The sequence below is a fragment of the Heptranchias perlo genome, chromosome 2, assembly GCF_035084215.1.
Source record: "Heptranchias perlo isolate sHepPer1 chromosome 2, sHepPer1.hap1, whole genome shotgun sequence".
NCBI classification, from domain to species: domain Eukaryota; kingdom Metazoa; phylum Chordata; class Chondrichthyes; order Hexanchiformes; family Hexanchidae; genus Heptranchias; species Heptranchias perlo.
The window spans coordinates 30,378,460-30,399,683 of record NC_090326.1 but is presented as its reverse complement, the minus strand read 5'-3'; the positions used below and the strand labels follow the sequence as shown (position 1 = coordinate 30,399,683).

Sequence of the window (21,224 nt, the reverse complement as noted above, 5' to 3'; positions counted from 1 at the left end):
CAATATTGTGCTGTGAGGGATCTGCATATCCAATTAAAAGAGGCAATAGTCTCTGCCTCAACTACACCTGTGGCAAAGCATTCCATGTTCCAACAACTCTCTGCATAAAGATATCTCTACTAATCTTTCTCCTTAATCTCTTAGTGACTATTTTAAATTTATCACCCTTCATCACTGTTTCCCCAACCAGATGAAAGAGTCATTATTTATTCAATGAGATCACTTCATTCACCTTGAATCCAAAGGAACAGGCCATCTATTGTTCCAAAAAGTCATGGTCTTACAGGTATTACAACAGCAAGCACGGTATTAGTCTTGTAGCAGTTCATAGTTTTAGCCCAAGTTTGTGTTGTGAGGAGAAGATGGGGTGAGAAACTAAATTAAACTAATAATGTTGAAAAGGTAACTTGTTCAGACAGGATGAGCAATCTCAGAGTACACTGATACAAAGGAATCACAATCTGACAATGTGAGATCCCAGTTAACCAGTTATTTTCTCCATGTAATTCTGTTTCTATAATTTTTCTCTGTTAGATGAAAAAGATTTTGCTCTGCTACCTTAGCTGATTTGCCAATGTGATTAGGGTATATTTTTATGGTTAACACAAGGGGGAACTGCTGTGGGTTTCACAGATAGCACACAACAGCTTCTTGTTTGATTTTTAAAAATCACATGTTCTAAACAGGCTCTTCGGATCAACACATTTCTAATTTAAATAGAGGCCCATCATCTGCCTCAAGCAAGTACTAATGTGACATATCAGGGATAAAAAAGGGTATGCGACCTGCACCTATCACAAGAAACCACCCCGGAACACCATTTTTATTGTGGAACAAAACTGCCATCATGATTGGTTCTGTCGTGAAGGCATTAATTTGAATTTAACAGTTGCTTCCTTCGAGCAACTAATAAGACTCCGCTTTGAATATAGATCTCCATGCCAAGAAATGGAAGAAAGAAATTCCATTGCGCTTCACAGCTAACAAATTACTTTTGTTGTGTAGGAAAACACGGCAGCCAATTTGTGCATGGCAATGTCCTACAAATGGCAAATGAATGAATGGCCGGATAATCTGTTTTTTGGTGATTTTGGTTGAGGGAGGAATGTTGGACAAAACAATAGGAAAATTTCCTGCTCTTCTTCAAAAGGTGCCATAAGATCAGTTATATCCACCTGAAAAAGCAGACAGGACCTCAATTTAATGTCTTATCCAAAAGATGGCATCACTGACAAAGCAGCACTCCCTCAGTACTGCACTCGAGAGTCAGCATAGATTGTGTGTTCAAATTCTGGAGTGGGCTGGAACCTACAACCTTCTGACACAGCGAGTGTGGTACCAACTGAAACAAACTGGCAGTCAAAACTTACAATAGTTTGAAAAGTTACATACTGATTGGTTTTGAGAACCCTCACCTCGCTTGTTGAAGTCACAAAATATTCATTTGAAAATTGCTCTGCTTATCTGTACATAAATTACATCGCTTCTTTAAATCTCTCACTTGTTAATATTACTGCCCTCCTTCAACCGTTCCCCTGCAGCTCCCGTCTTGGAAACTCTCTCACTCCCAGCCAGATCCACAAGGCTCAGCTTACTCACTTTCTCACCGGAAGTCTAAAAAAAATGAAGTACAAGAGTACAAAAAGCACCATTAAATCTGCCACAAGTGCAAATGGAAAATAACTGTGGAGCAGCTTAGCAGTCATGCCAGACTGCACGGTTCATGTCACAGGAAATGGGACACACACTTACACTGCTTTGGAGATCGTAAAGTGTCTGAGTTAAAATAATGCTGAACACGGCATGCGAGCGGCTGCTTTCTTCATTCATGTTGGTGGCAGCAACTGTTCGCGATTTGTTTCCTTCAGACATTAAGGACTCAATATCCTGCAATGTACCATTAAAAAAAATTAAACAACGATTAAGCACAACATTGTCTGCAGTTCAAGCACATCTGTTCGGGAAATGTTAATTCAAAGTATTAAGGATCACTTCAACAGTCAAACCACTTTTTTTTAAACCGAGGGGAGACGGAGGGGGGGGGTGGGGGAGTATTAAAAACTCCAAATAAAGTAAATGCAAGTTGCAATAATCAAAATAAAAGTGTGGGAGTGAATACAAAACAGGATCAGTTTGCTCCGAATCATTATACTAAGTTAACCCTTATAAATTGATGGCAGCTCAAACATTAATCCACACAGAATGAAGGAGACGACATATCTTCCTTTACATAGCAGATATGTTTATTCTGACGTCTGTATTCTAAATCTGGAATAACTTCTAAATGACCATGTTGGATTTTTGTTTTCCTCGCTGCAGAGGCCAACTGAGCTATTTCTTGTTTCTCTGCTTGTGGCATTAGATTTCACTGAACAACAACAACAAAAACAACTTGAATTTATATAGCACCTTTAACCTAGTAAAACGTCCCAAGGTGCTTCGCAGAGTGTTATTAGACAAAATTTGACAATGAGCCACATAGAGATATTAGGACAGGTGACTAAGAGCTTGGTCAAAGAGGCAGATTTAAGGAGTAACTTAAAAGGAGGGGAGAGGTTTAGGGAGGGAATTCCAGAGCTCAGGGCCTAGGCAGCTGAAGGCACGGCCGCCAGTGGTGGAACGAAAGGAATCGAGGATGTGCAGGAGGTGAGAATTGGAGGAGCGCAGAGATCACGGAGGGCTGTAGGAGGTTACTGAGATAGGGACGGCCCGGGCCATGAAGATACTTGAGCACAAGGATGAGAATTTTTAAACTGAGGCACTGCCGGACTGGGAGCCAATGTAGGTCAGCGAGCACAGGGTTGATGGGTGAACGGGACTTGGTGCACCTTAGGATCATGTGACTACTTCACTCAGTGGAAAAATAGTATGACTGTCTGTAAAACACTGGATGGGGAAGAAACGTTGGTAATTAGACTGGGACAAAGCTTGATGATTTTATTGCATTAAACTGCAATAGTTTTCTTTTTTTAAAATTTACATTTTTTAAAATTGCATGAAGAGATTGAGAACTGTTGGTAACACATGATGATTTATTTCTCTTTCAATGATTGACTATCAGGTGTAATTTTATAGGTTGAGGATAAAGAAATAGTTTGTCTTAATGGACATGGAGGAATAATTATCAGTGTGATTTTGCCATCGGACAGTTAATAAATGTCTGATGGTAGAATTGCTACTTGACCACCAAGTAGCAGAATTCCTGCAACAGCTGGCCTGTTGAATGTGGGTGGGCTGGCTGAACAGACTCAAGTTTCACAATTTCCCCATCTTCAGACCGATCCCATTCCCCAGGCAGTGCACAGGGTAGTGATGGAGGGGTTGGGCTTTCTGTAACTCCAGTGGACCTGGAGGGAAATGTAACCAGCCTTATGTAGTACACCAGAGAAATTATTTTTTTTAAAAAGGAGGGGTGGTGCATTCGACAAATTCATATTTAAAAAAAAAACTCCTTCAAATAAAGTATTCCTTCGTTAAATAGGAACCCAATATGGGAATATACTGCATAATGTATACGTATGTTCCCAAATAAATATATAAACATGTACATGCATACAAAACACAGTACAACCCAATACCAAACATTCAATTTAGTTCTTCAGACAAGGTATATGCAACTCCTACAATTTGCACTGTAATTACCGTTGAAATAATAGTGTGCACAACATTAAGCTCATTACAATCTCCATTTTTAGGCAATAAACTTGGATTACAACATAATTACAGATAATTGCAGTGTTTAACAGCAAAATGGGCTATTCTGGCTAGGCAGCTCTTTTGGGGCTATAAAAGAACCTTATTTGGCACTTCGCGGTTACAACACAAATACCAATAAAATTCCCTTTAGTGCAGTGTTAGTGTGCCTAACTTAAGCAATAGTTTTTTTTTTAAATAACTTTTACTTTTGAAGGTCACAAGGTACAGCTCAGACTAAATTGATGATACGGCAACAGCTCCTTTCAATGACGTTAAATGAACTTACAGCAAATGGACAGCAAACCAGAGTGTGTAGGATCTCTATAATGTGTGTGTGCAGAATCAGTACTGGAGAAAGAGAGCATTGCTCAGATATACACAGCATTACTGCTGCACAACCAGCAACACTGTAGAGTGGACAGGTTGAATTTGACAAGGTCACTCACGAAACTCACATTCTGTCACAGACCTTGAAACATCCTCAACCCATGTTTTAGCATAAACTTCACTTGGCTTTTTAAAAAAGGTGGACTTCTTCGATGGAGTTGGTCTTACTAAACCTAGGGAATGGGCTCCCTTACCTAAAGGGGCTTAGCTTTCAATAACCAGGATGGACAAAGTAAGTCCATCTGTAAAAAAATGTTCAAAACATTTTAATTGCACCACCATAAAAACACAAAAGATCACGCGGTGCTCAGTGGCAGGGAAAGGCACCATCAATAAGAGATCGTCTTTGGGAAATTCTGTGAAAAAATAGCTCAGTTAGCTTCCACTGTTTCTTCAGAAATGAGAGTGATCAGGGGAAGAGATCGTAGCCACATACATCATACTGTTAGGTGGTACAGTGTGTAAGAGCATCAAGTCTATGGCCGCACAGATCAAATGTGGTTTCATCGAATCATCTCTCACATGGCTAATTTTCTTCTCTCAATGATATTATGTGGAATCAACCAAAGGCCAGGCATTTCCCCAGAAGAGGAGGAAAAAACTAATCAGAGAAAGAATCATACCAGTCTGTTGACATGCACCTCCTGGCAGCTGATTACAGCAGTATACACAGAGGCCTGAGAGCATGTCACTTGTCCACCCCTTCAGTTGCTTTTCTAATCCTTTTTTTAAAAATCTGCAGTCATAAGTGATCAAATTTACTATGTGTTCCTCAAATAATGAACCTTAAATGAATTTTTAACTTCAACATATTCCAAGATCAAATGGTGTATTAAGAAAGCTTAACGAGAATAAACAGTAGTCTGCTTTACAGTTAGACAAGATGGCACTAATCCACGCCTGGGAAAAAGCCTGGAGACATGAATTTTGAAACACATCACTGTGTACTTATCAGCATTTCTAAACCAAGCCCAATATCTTTGCACACATTTGTTTTTCAAAAGAGCTGTCAGCACTTCAAATGTAGGCTGCAACTCCATCAAGGAGCAATCTAAGGCCTTTCAGATTCTGTTTTTTCCCAATACAAAAAGTCCATTATACATGACACCCATAAGCATTTCGTGAATGATATATTAAAAATACAAACAGAAAGGCTGAGAATTACAATTATCTTTTTAGTAAACATTAAGACACGCCTAAAAAATGTTATAGATCTGCAGAAGTTCTTTGATCTCAACAATACTGAGGTGTTCATGAATATACAGAATATTTAGCTAGATCTGCAGAGCTAGAGCCAATTCTTTGTACTAAAAATCCTAGCAGATGTGGTGCAGATCTCTCCTTATAAAATTTACAAACCACACAGAGGGAGCACTAACCACTACTGTAGCTGATTATTCTACAGAAACGCTGACGCTGTTTTAACTTAAACATGAATCATTTAATATTCAGGCCAAAAATGGAATATTTAATGCACGTACTTACCTCAAAACAAGTAACAGCCAGCTGGGATAAGCCATCTACATAGGGGCCCAACACTTTATGCTCTCTAACTTTCAGGCTGTGCCGACTCCTAAGAAAGGAAAATACTTTAAATAGTTAAAATAATACTAAAATATTAATCTCATTTATATACAAGAACAATGCAGAACTCAGAAAAATGGCCTAATAATGATTCTAGAACATTTATACACAAAAATTAACCTTTGGCAACAATTACAAACAGCTGTAACTGAAAACATTACCCTTCCCAAATCGATGGTCCGGTTCACAGCCATTAATTTATGTTTTTTATGGAAAAAGGGACGGTATCTCAGCATGCAATTTGCAATACACCAGTAAAAATTCTTGAATTCCATGTCAATAAAAACAGAATTTGACATCAGTCACCGTGAATCAGTTAGAAACACAGAAAATTTATGGAACAGAAGGAGGCCATTCAGCCCATCGTGTCTGTGCCGGTCAAAATAGAGCTACCCAGCCTAATCCCAATTTCCAGCACTTGGTCCGTAGCCCTGTAGGTCACAGCACTTCAGGTGCACCTCCAAGTACTTCTTTTTAAAATGAGTTGAGGGTTTCTGCCTCTACCACCCTTTCGGGTAGTGAGTTCCAGACCCCCGCCATCCTCTCTGTGAAAAGATTTTCCTCAGCTCCCATCTAATCCTCCTACCAATTACTTTAAATCTATGTCCCCTGGTTAATGACCTCCCTGCTAAGGAAAATAGGTCCTCCCTTTCTACACTATCTAGGCCCCTCATAATTTTATACACCTCAATTAAATCTCCCCTCAGCATCCTCTGTTCCAAAGAAAACAACCCCAGCCTATCCAATCTTTCCTCATAGCTAAAATTCTCCAGTACTGGCAATATACTCGTAAATCTCCTCTGTACCCTCTCTAGTGCAATCACATCTTTCCTGTAATGTGGTGACCAGAACTATACACAGTACTCTAGCTGTGGCCTAACTAGTGTTTTATACAGTTCTAGCATAACCTCCCTGCTCATATATTCTATGCCTCAGTTAATAAAGGAAAGTATACCATATGCCTTCTTAACCACCTTATCTACCTAGCCTGCTACCTTCAGGGATCTGTGGACATGCACTCCAAGGTCCCTCTCTTCGTCGACACCTCTTAGTATCCTCTTGTTTATTGTGCATTCCCTTGTCTTGTTTGACCTCCCAAATGCATTACCTCACACTTCTCTGGATTGAATTCCATTTGCCAATTTTTCTGCCCACCTGACCAGTCCATTGACATCTTCCTGCAGTCTACAGCTTTCCTCCTCACTATCAACCACACGGACAATTTTCGTATCATCTGCAAATTTCTTAATCATGCCCCCTACATTTAAGTCTAAATCATTAATACATTCCACAAAAAGCAGGGACCTAGTACTGAGCCCTGTGGAAGCCCATTAGAAACAGCCTTCCAGTCCCAAAAAACACGTGTCGACCATTACCCTTTGTTTCCTGCCACTGAGCCAATTTTGGATCTAATTTGCCACTTCCCCTTGGACCCCATGGGCTTTTACTTTTTTGACCAGTCTGCCATGTGGGACCTTGTCAAAAGCCTTGCTAAAATCCATGTAGACCACATCAAAAGCACTACCCTCATTGACCCTCCTTGTTACCTCGTCAAAAAATTCATTCAAGTTAGTCAGACACGACCTTCCCTTAACAAATCCTTGTTGACTGTCCTTCATTAATCTGTGCCTTTCTAAATGACGGTTTATACTGTACCTCAGAATTGATTCCAATAATTTGCCCACCACCGAGGTTAGGCTGACTGGCCTGTAATTACTAGGTCTATCCTTTTCTCCCTTTTTAAACAACGGTACAATGTTAGCAGTCCTCCAATCCTCCAGCACCATGCCTGTAGCCAGGGAGGATCGGAAAATTATGGTCACAGTGCCTCTGCTATTTCTTCCCTCGCTTCTTTTAACAGCCCGGGATACATTTCATCCGGGCCTGGTAATTTATCTGCTTTCAAAGATGCTAAACCCCTTAATACTTCCTCTCTCACTATGTTTATCCCATCCAATATTTCACACTCCTTCTCAACTACAATCGCTGCATCGTCCCTCTCTTTTGTGAAGACAGACGCAAAGTATTCATTAAGAAACATACCCATGTCTTCCGCCTCCACACACATAGGTTACCTTTTTGGTCTCTAATAGGCCCTACTCTTTCCTTAGTTATTCTCTTGCTCTTTATGTATTTATAAAACAGCTTTGGGTTTTCCTTAATTTTACTTGCCAGTACTTTTTCATGCCCTCCCTTTGCTTTCCCAATTTCCTTTTTAATTTTACCCCTGTACTTTCCATACTCCTCCAGGCTTTCTGCAGTATTGAGGTCTTGGTGTCTGACATAAGCTTCCCTTTTTTGCCTGGTCTTAATCTGTATGCTGCTTGTCATCCAGGCGGCTCTAGATTTGGCAGTCTCACCCTTTTTCTTTGTGGGAACATGTTTACTCTGAACCCCTTGAATCTACCCCTTGAATGCCTCCCACTGCTCTGATACTGATTCACCTTCAAGTAGCTGTTTCCACTCCACTTTTGCTAAATCACTTTTTGGCTTAGTAAAATTGGCCTTTCCCCAATTTAGAACTTTTACTCCTGTTCTGTCTTTACCCTTTTCCATAACTATGCTAAATCTAACTGAATTATGATCACTACCACCAAAATGCTCTCCCCACTGATACTCCTTTCACCTGCCCAGTTGCCCTGGTTCGAGCATCAGGTTCAACCTAGTCTTTTCCATGCTTCATTCCGGGGCACTGGGGGAGGAAGAGGCAGTTTGGAAGACCCCCAAAGGCTTACAGTTTTTGTGCAAGTTAGTTGATAAAAACCAAGAATATGTTTTGCCAAATAAAATCTGGGCACCATTTTGTGGGAAAGGGAGAAGGGGCAGGACAAAAGAAAAAAAAGCAGCCAGCATCCTTGGATACACACTTCTGTGGTTAACCACTTGCTGACAGCCACTGGGAAGTCATCTGTACTTCATGGAGAGCACCCAAAAGTAAGAGGCTCTATAAGCAAAAAAAGAAAAGGGTGTGGGGGTTGTGTGGGGAAAGGTCAAGGTTTGAACAAAAAATAAATTTAGTTCAGAGTTGTATGAAAAAAATAAAGTGAATCACTGGAAAGTCAATTACGTCCAAATGGATATCTGCCGTTTTTTCTGATTCTAAAAAAAAAACACATTTAAAATCTCTAAATCATTTAAGGCTCAGTTCAGCCTCTTATACAGTTCAATCGAAGCTGATCCATATCTATCGAGCTCCCAACAGTACGGTTAACAATAAAAAGCAAACATCCATGTTTGTCTTTTGTGTAGAAGAATGCTAAAGAAGTGACTTCTCTCTCATCATTAAGAAATATGAGCTTATCGCAGCTGATTTTGGCTGGTTCGGCTGCATCAAATCAAGCAGTTTGCAGGAGCTGCGATTCTTGGCTTCAATTCATGCTCATCCCCATTATCCTGACTAACAGAACATCGGCATTCCTTTCTCAGGAATGTTTGTTTTCAGTCAAAAGATTTAGTAACCACCCACACACTAATAACCACCGCTGCGCAACTGAAAAAAACACATAACTGAATACAGCAAAGCTCCACTCCCAGGGTATGAGTGATCTCTTTGCTGCAAAAGTATGGCTACGAAAAAAACATTTCTGCATATTTGCAAATACTTCAAAAGAAGATCGCTACTTAAATGACCGCACCACATATGAAGTTTTCTGTATAAACACCCTGAATATACAACCTCTATAAAGGTTATTGCTTTCCTCAGCACCTCAGGATAGCTTCAAAATGAACAGTTATACCAGTCTGTAGTTTGAACATAGCAATTTTCACTATGCATTGTGCCTTACTGCCACCCACTGCACACAGCAATCATCAAGGCCAAAATTGAGTAATTTGCCAAAAATAAGCACACTTCCTCTATAAATGATGGAGAGAAGGCAAAACGAAGACCAAACTTCCGGCAGCAATTCAGATTTCCACAACAAAGCAATATTTTTGTCTGAACTCACACATCAGACTAGATTACAAGGCTCAAACGTTACATTTGAATTACATCCCCACCCGCACCCACCCCTCCCCCCAAACCAGAAAAAAACTGAATCCAATTTCTGAAAAGCTGGTTCGACATTTCTACCCCATTCTAATGCCTTAATTCAGCAGAGTAATTCAGGATGCAACATATGACAGGGTGCAGCTGTCAAGTTTACAGTCAACATGGTGATGACTTGGATATACTGGGCTCATCCCCAGCAAATTTTGTGAAGGACAATACTTGCATGCAAATATTGCAATTTAAAAATTAACTTTCTGCAAAAGGAACTGGTGCAGCAGGAACCCCAAAAGGCACATGGATGCAATGGCAAATCGACGGGAGTAGACAGTGATCTTTGGGGATGATCTACTTTAAGCCAGGGTCAACGTGGAGCACAGAATTAACCTCTGAGCTCAGTAAGGACTGTGACTTCAGATTACCAACATAGATAAGATCATAGAATGTCTTGCTAAGACCTAGAAGGTATTAGAAATTTTGGCCACCTGGGTTAGGGGGAAAAAAACAGGGCAGAGTTTGAGCTCCTGGTCCTGATCCAACACTCCCTTCTCAAGAGAGCGTGTGCATGGATAGACATTGGATGAGAATGGGATTGAGCTTGACTGTGATTCTCCTCTTCCCGTCTCCTGCAGATATTTATATGCACTTCCAGAAGGCACTCGACAAGGTTCCACGTAAGAGACTGTTAACAAAGATGAGAGCGCATGTAATTAGAGGCAACCTATTGACTTGGATAGGGAATTGGTTAGGAGGTAGGAAACAGAGTAGGGATAATGGGTATGTACTCAAATTTGCAGGATGTGACTAGTGGTGTCGCCCAGGGATTTGTACTGGGGCCTCAGCATTTCACTATATTTATAAATGACTTGGATGAAGGAATAGACAGCCTTATATCTAAGTTTGCTAACGACGCTAAGTTAGGTGGCACAGTAAATAGTTTAGATGTGTGCAGAAAGTTGCAAAAGGACATTGTTAGATTAAGTGAGTGGGCAAAACTGTGGCAGATGGAGTTCAATGAGGGAAACTGTGAGGTTTGGAGTTAAAAAAAATATAGATCAGAGTATTTTCTAAATGCTGAGAAACTAGGAATGGTAGTGAGCAGAGAAATTTAGGGGTCCTAGTATCGAAATCATCAAAAGCTAGTGGACAGGGACAAAAAATAATTTAAAAGGCTAATGGAATGTTGGCTTTTACCTCAAGAGGGCTGGAATACAAAGGGGTGGAAGTTCTGCTTTGGTTGTACAGAGCTCTGATTAGCCTCCATCTGGAGTACTGCATTCAGTTCTGGACACTGCACCTCAGGAAGGATATACTGGCCTTGGAGGGTGTTCAGCACAGATTCACCAGAATGATACCAGGGCTAAAATGGTTAAATTATGAGGACAGCTTCCATAGACTAGGCTTGTATTTCCTTGAATATAGACAATTAAGGGGTGATCTAATTGAAGAGTTTAAGATGATTAAAGGATTTGATAGCATAGATGGAGAGAAACTATTTCCTCTGATGGGAGAGTCCAGAACAAGGGGGCATAACCTTAAAATTAGAGCTGGGCCATTCAAAGGTGATGTCAAAAAGCACTTATTCACACAAAGGGTAGTGGAAATCTGGAAAACTCTCCCCAAAAAAGCTGTTAAGGCAAGGTCAATTGAAAATTTCAAAACTGAGGTTGATATATTTGTTAGGTAAGGGTATTAAAGGTTAGGGTTAAAGGCAGGTAGATGGAGTTAAGATACCAGAGGGTAACCCACATCAATGGAACCATATCCCATGAGCCAATACCTTCAGGAAAGGAATTGTAAACAATTTTACAACACCAAGTTATAGTCCAACGATTTTATTTTTAATCCCACAAGCTTTCGGGGGCTTTCCCCTTCCTCAGGCGGTTTTCCACACCGCCTGAGGAAGGGGAAAGTCCCCGAAAGCTTGTGGGATTAAAAATAAAATCGTTGGACTATAACTTGGTGTTGTAAAATTGTTTACAATTGTTAACCCCAGTCCATCACCGGCATCTCCACATTCAGGAAAGGAGTCAGAGGGGAAAATTGGTAAGAAGAGGGAAAAAAATTATAACAACGTTCTTTAACGGACTTCAATGTCCATCACCAAGAGTGGCTCGGTAGCACCACTACTGACCGAGCTGGCCGAGTCCTGAAGGACATAGCTGCCAGACTGGGCCTGCAGCAGGTGGTGAGCAAACCAACACGAGGGAAAAACTTACTTGACCTCGTCCTCACCAATCTACCTGTCGCAAATGCATCTGTCCATGACAGTACTGGTAGGAGTGACCACCGCACAGTCCTCATGGAGATGAAGTCCCATCTTCGCACTGAGGACACCATCCAACGTGTTGTCTGGCACTACCACCGTGCTAAATGGGATAGATTCAGAACAGATCTAGCAGCTCAAAACTGGGCATCCATGAGGCACTGTGGGCCATCAGCAGCAGCAGAATTGTATTCCAGCACAATCTGTAACCTCATGGCCCAGCATATTCCTCACTCTACCATTACCAACAAGCCAGGGGATCAACCCTGGTTCAATGAGGAGTGTAGAAGAGCATGCCAGGAGCAGCACCAGGCGTACCTAAAAATGAGGTGCCAACCTGGTGAAGCTACAACTCAGGACGACATGCATGCTAAACAGCGGAAGCAACATGCTATGGACAGAGCTAAGCGATTCCACAACCAACGGATCAGATCAAAGCTCTACAGTCCTGCCACATCCAGTCGTGAATGGTGGTGGACAATTAAACAACTAACGGGAGGAGGAGGCTCTGCAAACATCCCCATCCTCAATGATGGCGGAGTCCAGCACATGAGTGCAAAAGACAAGGCTGAAGCGTTTGCAACCATCTTCAGCCAGAAGTGCCGAGTGGATGATCCATCTCGGCCTCCTCCCAAAATCCCCATCATCACAGAAGCTAGTCTTCAGTCAATTCGATTCACTGCACGTGATATCAAGAAACGGCTGAGTGCACTGGATACAGCAAAGGCTATGCGCCCCGACAACATCCCAGCTGTCGTGCTGAAGACGTGTGCTCCAGAAATAGCTGCCCCTCTAGTTCTGCCAGGACCACTCGGCTCCAGACCTCATTACAGCCTTGGTCCAAACATGGACAAAAGAGCTGAATTCCAGAGGTGAGGTGAGAATGACTGCCCTTGACATCAAGGCAGCATTTGACCTAGTGTGGCACCAAGGAGACCTAGTAAAATTGAAGTCAATGGGAATCAGGGGGAAAACTCTCCAGTGGCTGGAGTCATACCGAGCACAAAGAAAGATGATGTGGAGATGCCGGTGATGGACTGGGGTTGACAATTGTAAACAATTTTACAACACCAAGTTATAGTCCAACAAATTTATTTTTAATCCCACAAGCTTTCGGAGGCTTCCCCCTTCCTCAGGTGGTGTGGAAATTCCACACCACCTGAGGCAGGGGGAAGCCTCCGAAAGCTTGTGGGATTAAAAATAAATTTGTTGGACTATAACTTGGTGTTGTAAAATTGTTTACAACAAAGAAAGATGGCAGTGGTTGTTGGAGGCCAATCATCTCAGCCCCTGGGCATTGCTGCAGGAGTTCCTCAAGGCAGTGTCCTAGGCCCAACCATCTTCAGCTGCTTCATCAATGACCTTCCCTCCATCATAAGGTCAGAAATGGGTATGTTCACTGATGATTGCACAGTGTTCAGTTCCATTCGCAACCCCTCAAATAATGAAGCAGTCCGAGCCCACATGCAGCAAGACCTGGTCAACATCCAGGCTTGGGCTCATAAGTGGCAAGTAAAATTCGCGCCAGGTAAGTGCCAGGCAATGATCATCTCCAACAAGAGAGAGTCTAACCACCTCCCCTTGACATTCAATGGCATTACCATCGCCGAATCCCCCATCATCTACATCCTGGGGGTCACCATTGACCAGAAACTTAACTGGACCAGCCATATAAACACTTGGCTACAAGAGCAGGTCAGAGGATGGGTATTCTGTGGCGAGTGACTCACCTCCTGACTCCCCAAAGCCTTTCCACCATCTACAAGGCACAGGTCAGCAGTGTGATGGAATACTCTCCACTTGCTTGGATAAATGCAGCTCCAACAACACTCAAGAAGCTCGACACCATCCAAGATAAAGCAGCCCGCTTGATTGGCACCCCATCCACCACCCTAAACATTCACTCCCTACACCACCGGCGCACAGTGGCTACAGTGTGTACCATCCACAGGATGCACTGCAGCAACTCACCAAGGCTTCTTCGATAGCACCTCCCAAACCCGCGACCTCTACCACCTAGAAGGACAAGAGCAGCAGGCACATGGGAACACCACCACCTGCACGTTCCCCTCCAAGTCACACACCATCCCGACTTGGAAATATATCGCCGTTCCTTCATCGTCGCTGGGTCAAAATCCTGGAACTCCCTTCCTAACAGCACAGTGGGAGAACAGTCACCACACGGACTACAGCGGTTCAAGAAGGCTGCTCACCACCATCATCTCAAGGGCAATTAGGGACGGGCAATAAATGCCGGCCTCGCCAGCGACGCCCACATCCCATGAATGAATAAAAAGAAACAATTTTCCCTGGTACACCTAAAATGGAAGTCTTTTAGGGTTAAAACCGTAAAGTCATTTAGAATGGTTATCATCCATCATGAGTGAACGTACGCATATGGTCCAACAGGTGTCGTCATAGGTTCACCTTCATATCAGCAGATCACAGACTTGAGACCCAGGGTCTGTCATTGAAGTCTGCCTCCTACTGTTAGGAGCATTTTCTGTCATTTCTCCGCCATGCTTCCTTATGCCCAGCCATCAGTCACAAGTAAAATCACTCCTACAAATCTGTAGGAGCAAGACATAGGAAAGATATGAGGGAGAGAAATATGGGGCAATCCCAGCCCTTTCACCCACATTTCGAACAGACAAAGAGATGGGCAGGTGGCACAGAGGTCATGGGAGGAAGAGCATAAAAGAAACACACAGATGGGGAAAGATAGTGGGAACAGATCGTAGGAGACAGAATTGGGGGAAGAGATTTCTAGATAGAGATGGGGGAAAACACTGCAGGAGAGAGAGGTGAGGCAGTGAGAAAGAGAATGAAATACATTTGGAGCAAGAGAAACAAGCTTCCGATGATATTCATTTAACCAAGGCCTGATACGTTCTTTTTCCAAACCCCACTGTCTCCTTTTTCCCGGCCCCAGTCTGTTCCTCCTCTTTCCCACTCAACTCCCTACATTTCATCTCATTGTTCAATTGGTCATCCAACCTTACTGTGGAACCTATTTGCTGGCAGAATCTCACATCCACATAACCCACACAAAACGTCACTACCAAGAGATCTGCCAGACACCTAAAACTAGAAACAAGACCAAAGAATTTAGAGAAGCATGTCATTAAACTTGAAACATCTGGAGCAACTTTGTGCCAAGCTATCTTCTACTTCTGTCAATCCTAAACTCTTTTTTCTTTTGGTAGTGGGGGGAATTTAGCCAGTTAATTTTCTTTAGAAACAGTTCACATGGGCCAAGATAGATAGTGAAAGCCCACGCAAAATGTTGTAACAGACAAGTACAGACGATGGTCAGCATTTAAAATTTTTAGAAATATAGTTAGAACCATAACCCAGTCCCACCTCTACTAAAAACAGTTGGAATACTAGACTCAATACTGAATCTAGCATGAGTGACACCAGGGAATGTTAGGATGTGGGTGGGGACCTAACATTTGCAGTCTGCTCTGGCCACCAACATTTTAAATACTAGGCCTGATGCAGCAATGTTACTCACTTGAAATTTAAAATTTTCATGTGTTTACTTGACAAATTCTGCACGATTAAAAAAAAGTTGTGTTTTTAACCATTATTGCTCCACTAATCATTTCAAAAAAAATTACCAGTAAATTTGGCTCATGCTAGCTGTCCTGCTGTGTGTTTCCAGCATGTTATGTTTGCATTTCAGATTTCCAGAACTCAGATTTTTGCTTCAATGAGTCATTAATGAGTCACATTTATTTGATTGGAGACGGCTTATTTGTACAACCCGCTAATTTATGCAAGTTGCTGTAGTCTGGACTATGCAGCGGAGTGGGAACTACTGAATGTTAAATCAGTCTGAGGGGTACTGGAATGTTGTTGCATGCGCCAGTAAAAATAATTCAGCAGGGAAAGGCTGACCATTCCATATCACCACAGACAAATTGCAGAACTTTTTATATATAGGTGCACGTACACAGGTGCACACATACAGGTTCATACATACATATACACACAGACATGTGTACATATAGATCAAGTTCAGTCAGCTTAGACTGCATTCACATGGTACTTCATACCTTTGCGATCATGCACCTATGCATGCATTAAGTGTTCTGGCAAGGCTGTATGTGCCTGGGTGGGCTGCACTGTTTGGGGTAGTTTGTTAGCTGTGACTTGCAGAAGGCAAAGTTGGGAACATGTGGGAGGGGGCGAGGAAGAGATGTCCTGCACAATGGCGTTTTGGGGCAGGGTGCTGTTCTTTTGCTGTTCCAGCTGGCCCCTCTTTTACCAGGGAGGGGGAAATGGAGGCATTGATGCATCCCAGGGAGGTGGTCACATCAAAAAGAGCTCTAGGAACTGGGCCAGAGTTGCGTAACTCTCCAAACGTGTTGCTGAATATTAAACAGTTAATTGAGAACACCTCTGCACAGCAGTAGACTGGCTGGATAAATCATGAGTACGATCTTATGAAAATGAGAGGGATGCAAAAGAATAGCTTACTTTGACAAAAGAAGGAATGTTCTATTTCAAGGATCCAATTCCCATCTATTTTTCACAAAACCCTGAACAGCTGGAAAAAATGACCTAACACAAACAAACTCCAGCAAGTTTTCCAGACCGCATGAAAAGGAACTTAGTGGAATTAAGGCGAATGTTAAATTCCCATCATATCTGACACAGCTCCGATTCAAAACAACGCCTTGTAAAAAACATAACATTTCCTGTATTGCTGATGTTATGTTCTGTGATTGAATCAGAAAAAAGTACATGCAGCACATCGAGCAGCTCAGCACCTCATTAGCACGTGAAAGATTTACAAGGCTGAAAAATAAACTGGATTAAATGTTAAGAAGGAACCACACCCCGGGTTGATTCATTCTAATCTGCTTTTGCTGCACACCCACTCTCTCTGGAAACTGACGAGCAACCAGCAAATGTCACTGAATACATCTGGATTCCAGTTTAAACAAATTGAGAGCAGAATTTCACGGAATGGCAGAATGAGATCACCCAGCGCAAAATAACAAAAACCCTTCAGGCAACTCGGGACATTTGGGCACGCAGTACTCCGCCAACAACGTGCTCTATTAGAAAGGAACCGAATTCCGTGCCTCCGAATGTATCTGCGAGCCATCTTTTCCTGGGTCCCTCTTGTAGCTGGAGGCAGCATGCAATACAGGGTGTTCCTACTGGCGCTGAAAGACGAGCCCGGGGGAGGAGTGGTTCGCTTCAGCTCATTCCCCAGCTGACTTCACTGTGACTTTTGTTTTTAAATTAGGTCAGCACCAGTTGCGTTATTTCGCATCAACGAAGGACACTGGATTTCCAGTCTAGTCTGTGACGTGCTTTTGCTGTTTTACCAATATGTAAAAATAAGCACAAAAAGCATCCTGAATTTCTACATATCCTTAGTGATAAAGGGTTGCATCATACTGGAAACTGCAGAAAGCATCACAATGCTGAATTACAAACTTTCCTCAATACGCCATTCAGGACTTTTTACTTTTTGTTTGATTATTTCTGATCTGAACTTACAAATAGATTAAAGTTGAGCATGATCTGGACCACACATTCCATTTACCTCCAGCTTTATAAGCCGACTGAACTGATTGCGGTCTATTGCACCCTTTGAATTCTAATACATTTCCTGTTGACACAACCACAAATATGAAAATAAAAAAACCTCAAGTGGCCTATGGCTTGGTAATTTCCTTTCCATTTTTACAGTTACCTAAGTGTTTGTAAGGAATTCTCCATAAACTGTATAAATATATACCCAACACACACCACAAGTTATAACACCCACATTAAAAAGGTATTAGTTTCAAAAACTGTTCAGAAGTTAAATTACAAGGAATTACACACTCCATTAATTAAAAGGGGAATGAGTAAATTGCTCTCTTCCTTGAATTTTCCACTACAATTAGAGAATAGGAAATAACAGATTATGAAATACAATTATTTCTTTTGAGATCTCACTCCTTTATTTAATGGATGAGAGTTTCTTTTTAAACACCACTTTCAAAGAAATTGCAAGATTGGAATAATTTCTCTAGAACAGAGCAATTATTTTTATCCATCTGCAAAATTCCTTCCACGTCAATGGGTTGGGTTTTCAAATGGCAATTTTAGATACTGTGGCCTCATTTCCCTTTCTAAACTCTTCAGTCATATTTGAAGAGGTGCTTGACAATTGCTTCTGCTGGGAGAGAAGAATAATAAGGCTCAATGCAGGTGTCAAAGGATTATAGGTGTAAGTAATCACTGGGGGCCATTAGCCTTGTAAAGGTATGACAGAGAGAGGAGTTTATAGAAATATGCAATACCTTAAACTGCATAGATTAGGTTAATTCGGAGCACTGCCTCAGGGTAGGCCGGGATACTAGTACAAGCTGATATAAGCTCAAACTGGTGGAGAGCATGTCTCTCCCTAATGTTTAGGGAAATTGTCAGCAGAAACTTCTTTGCGCAAAAAGTAATGAGGTTGGATGCTGAGCAGAAGCTGCAGACCAGCCAAATTCCCAGATCTTGTGATCACAAGTGAAACTCATCCAGGTAATAAAACTTCCTTCTGGCAGTGGAAATTTCAGAAATAAGTTGTGATGTACAAACTGCAGACAAGATTTTGCACTTTCAGCAAGAAATATTGTGCATCTATGTAGCGCCTTATCACGCCTTAAGGACAATCCCATGTGCTTTACAGTCTGTGAATTACTTTTTGAAATGTAATCCCTATTGCTAAGTAAGCAAACGCAGCAGCCAATTATGCACACAGCAAGGTCCCACAAGCAGTGTTGGCTGAAGGAGGAATTTTGGCTAGGACAACTAGAGAACTCCAGCCTCTTCTTTGAATAGTGCCATGAGGTGTTCTACATCCATCTAGGTAAATGGATGGGGCCTAAGTTTAACATCTCAGCTGATAGACTCTCACTGCACTCATGCGTCAGCCTTGATTACTTGCTTAAATCTATAATACGGCTCAAAATGCACGACCTTCTGAAGCAGGATAGCTATTAAGTTAACACTTCAGCGGAGAATAAGAGAATTTTGCCAGGAGTAAGGTTTGATAATTACCACAGGCTTCAAACTGAGGTTCAACATACCCAAAACATGGGAAATATCGGCAGGAAAACCCAGGTAAGAATTTCAAACTCTGGAAAGAGGCCCCAGAGAAAGGGACAGGTCTATGTAGAAGGAGGTTGCTACAGGTATTTCTAAGGTAAAATGAGGTTTGGGATTTCTTTGAGAATTATTTAATTTTTTTTACTTGTTTATATTATTTATACAGAGATTTACTGGAGTGGTCAGATATCAAGATGGCCAATGAAACTGGTTTTAAAAAATTTGTATGATATAATTGGTTGGGTTTTTAAAACAAAATAGATTGTTTGAAAAGGTGAAGTTTATTTCTTTCTAATTTGTAGTGTTACCCTTTCTTAGCTCTCTAGATATATTAGCAAATAAACAGTTAACGGAGCAGAATGTGGTTATTTGAACTAGTCATTGTGTGGCATTCTAATTTAAAATGTAACGTGCACTATGCGCAACACAGACAGACTGATGTCAGGTCTGTATATATTTATTCTTCAAGAATTATTTATGATCAGCGTAGGTCTATTAGTCACCATGTGTAGTAAGTAAACGAAAAAGAAAATGAAAATGACATCAGCGCAACTCCTTTTGAACTTATTTCTCCCAGAGGCTGATGCCCCAACATAACCACTTATCTCTATCCATTCTGTAGAGGATGCCGAAACAAGATAAACATTTTGCACATAGCTTGCTCTCTGTTCAATTCCTAAAATGAGTAACTGCCATTGGGAGGGCAGAAACATGCAGCTATGACAGGCAAGATGTTCTGCCTCTGCAAGGTTGGTCACTCAGCAGCAGCTTGAAACTGATAAAACCCATGGCACAGTTGGCTGCAATTTAAACACATGGTCAAAGTAAACCCTTCATTTTTCCCACAGTAGATGGAGATACAATCTCCTAAATACTGACTTTATAGCTTACAGTAAATACATAAGACTCTTAGTTTACATTAAGATATTTATCCAATTTCAAAAAAAGTAGAGAAGCTGGGATTGTTCTCCTTAGAGCAGAGAAGGTTAAGTTGAGATTTAATAGAGGTGTTCAAAATTATGATGGGTTTTGTTAGAGTAGGTAGGGAGAAACTGTTTGCAGTGGCAGGACAGTTGGTAACCAGAAGACACAGATTTAAGATAAATAGATGAAGAACCAGGGGGGAGATAAGGGGAATTCTTTTTACACAGCGAGTTATGATGATCTGGAAGGCGCTGTCTGAAAGGGTGGTGGAAACAGATTCAATAATAATTTTCAAGAGAGAATTGGATATATACTTGGAAAGAAAATAATTCTAGGGCTATGGGAAAGAGCAGGGGAGTGGGACTAATTGGATAGCTCTTTCAAAGAGCCAGCACAGGCATGATAGGCTGAATGGTGAACAATGCTGAACGACGTGCAGTACGATTCTATGAATTGCAATAGCCTCTTAACAGGGAAACCTACAAATCAAGCAAAACATTCCTTTTAACCAGCTGTTCAAGTAAAACACACACAATTCTATGTACTTGTCTCAATCAGCAGTACTGGATCCTTTATAGTCTTCTTGGTGTTACCGATGTCAGGATACCAAGGCAATTCAGCCAAATCAGAGAGCCTTCTGGAAAGAAATGCATGAACTTCCTAATTTAAAACATCAAGTTCAGTTCCGTCCTTGATTCACCACACAAGCATGACTTGTGTACATGAATATATTGTGTCCATCATGCGCTGTGTGATGTTCTTTTAAAATGTCCAAGTTCTTCAACCAACGCTGCAGCCAATTCAATGCCTTCCTTCTACCGTTAAGTGCAATCACCCGATTTTTTTGGGGGGGGGGGGGCAGAGATTGAAAAGAGAGGAACAGTGGAAGCCTTCCCCCCCCCCCACAACCTGATGACTTGTGAGACAATCATTGTCATGAACAGGTCAGGGTTTTATGAGTCAACAGGAACAAAGACAACATCTCAAACAGTACTACAAGAGGTTGTGAAGCCAGCGGCTGGCCAATTAGTTCAGTTGGTTGAGTCGCGGATTCAATCCCTCTATGGGCCAAAGGGAATTTCAAACAAAAAACAACTAAGAGAGATTCTAGGTACCAAGAAGCTGAAGACATTAAGCTAGCTCTAAACAGTGTACCTTCAATTGTCGATAGGGTATAAAATAAATACACTGAATTCCTCAGGACTGGGTAGATTGTTTAACAGCAAGGTATACAAAAGTCTGCTCAAAAATTCATGTTTGCTATACCCTGTG

At 41.6% G+C, this 21,224-nt stretch overlaps 1 protein-coding gene across 4 annotated transcripts in view; it reads right to left on the bottom strand.

Moving 5' to 3' along the window:
- Positions 1-21,224, bottom strand: part of kif13a (kinesin family member 13A) — a 268,194-nt gene that overhangs the window by 101,545 nt on the left and 145,425 nt on the right. For all 4 annotated transcript variants that reach the window (XM_068001653.1, XM_068001655.1, XM_068001654.1 and 1 more), the window contains exons 7-9: positions 5,569-5,656; positions 1,753-1,887; positions 1,502-1,614 (exon numbers count right to left, since the gene is read on the bottom strand). In XM_068001653.1, coding sequence (XP_067857754.1) covers positions 1,502-1,614; positions 1,753-1,887; positions 5,569-5,656 — 336 coding nt within the window. The remainder of the gene's footprint in view (positions 1-1,501; positions 1,615-1,752; positions 1,888-5,568; positions 5,657-21,224) is intronic.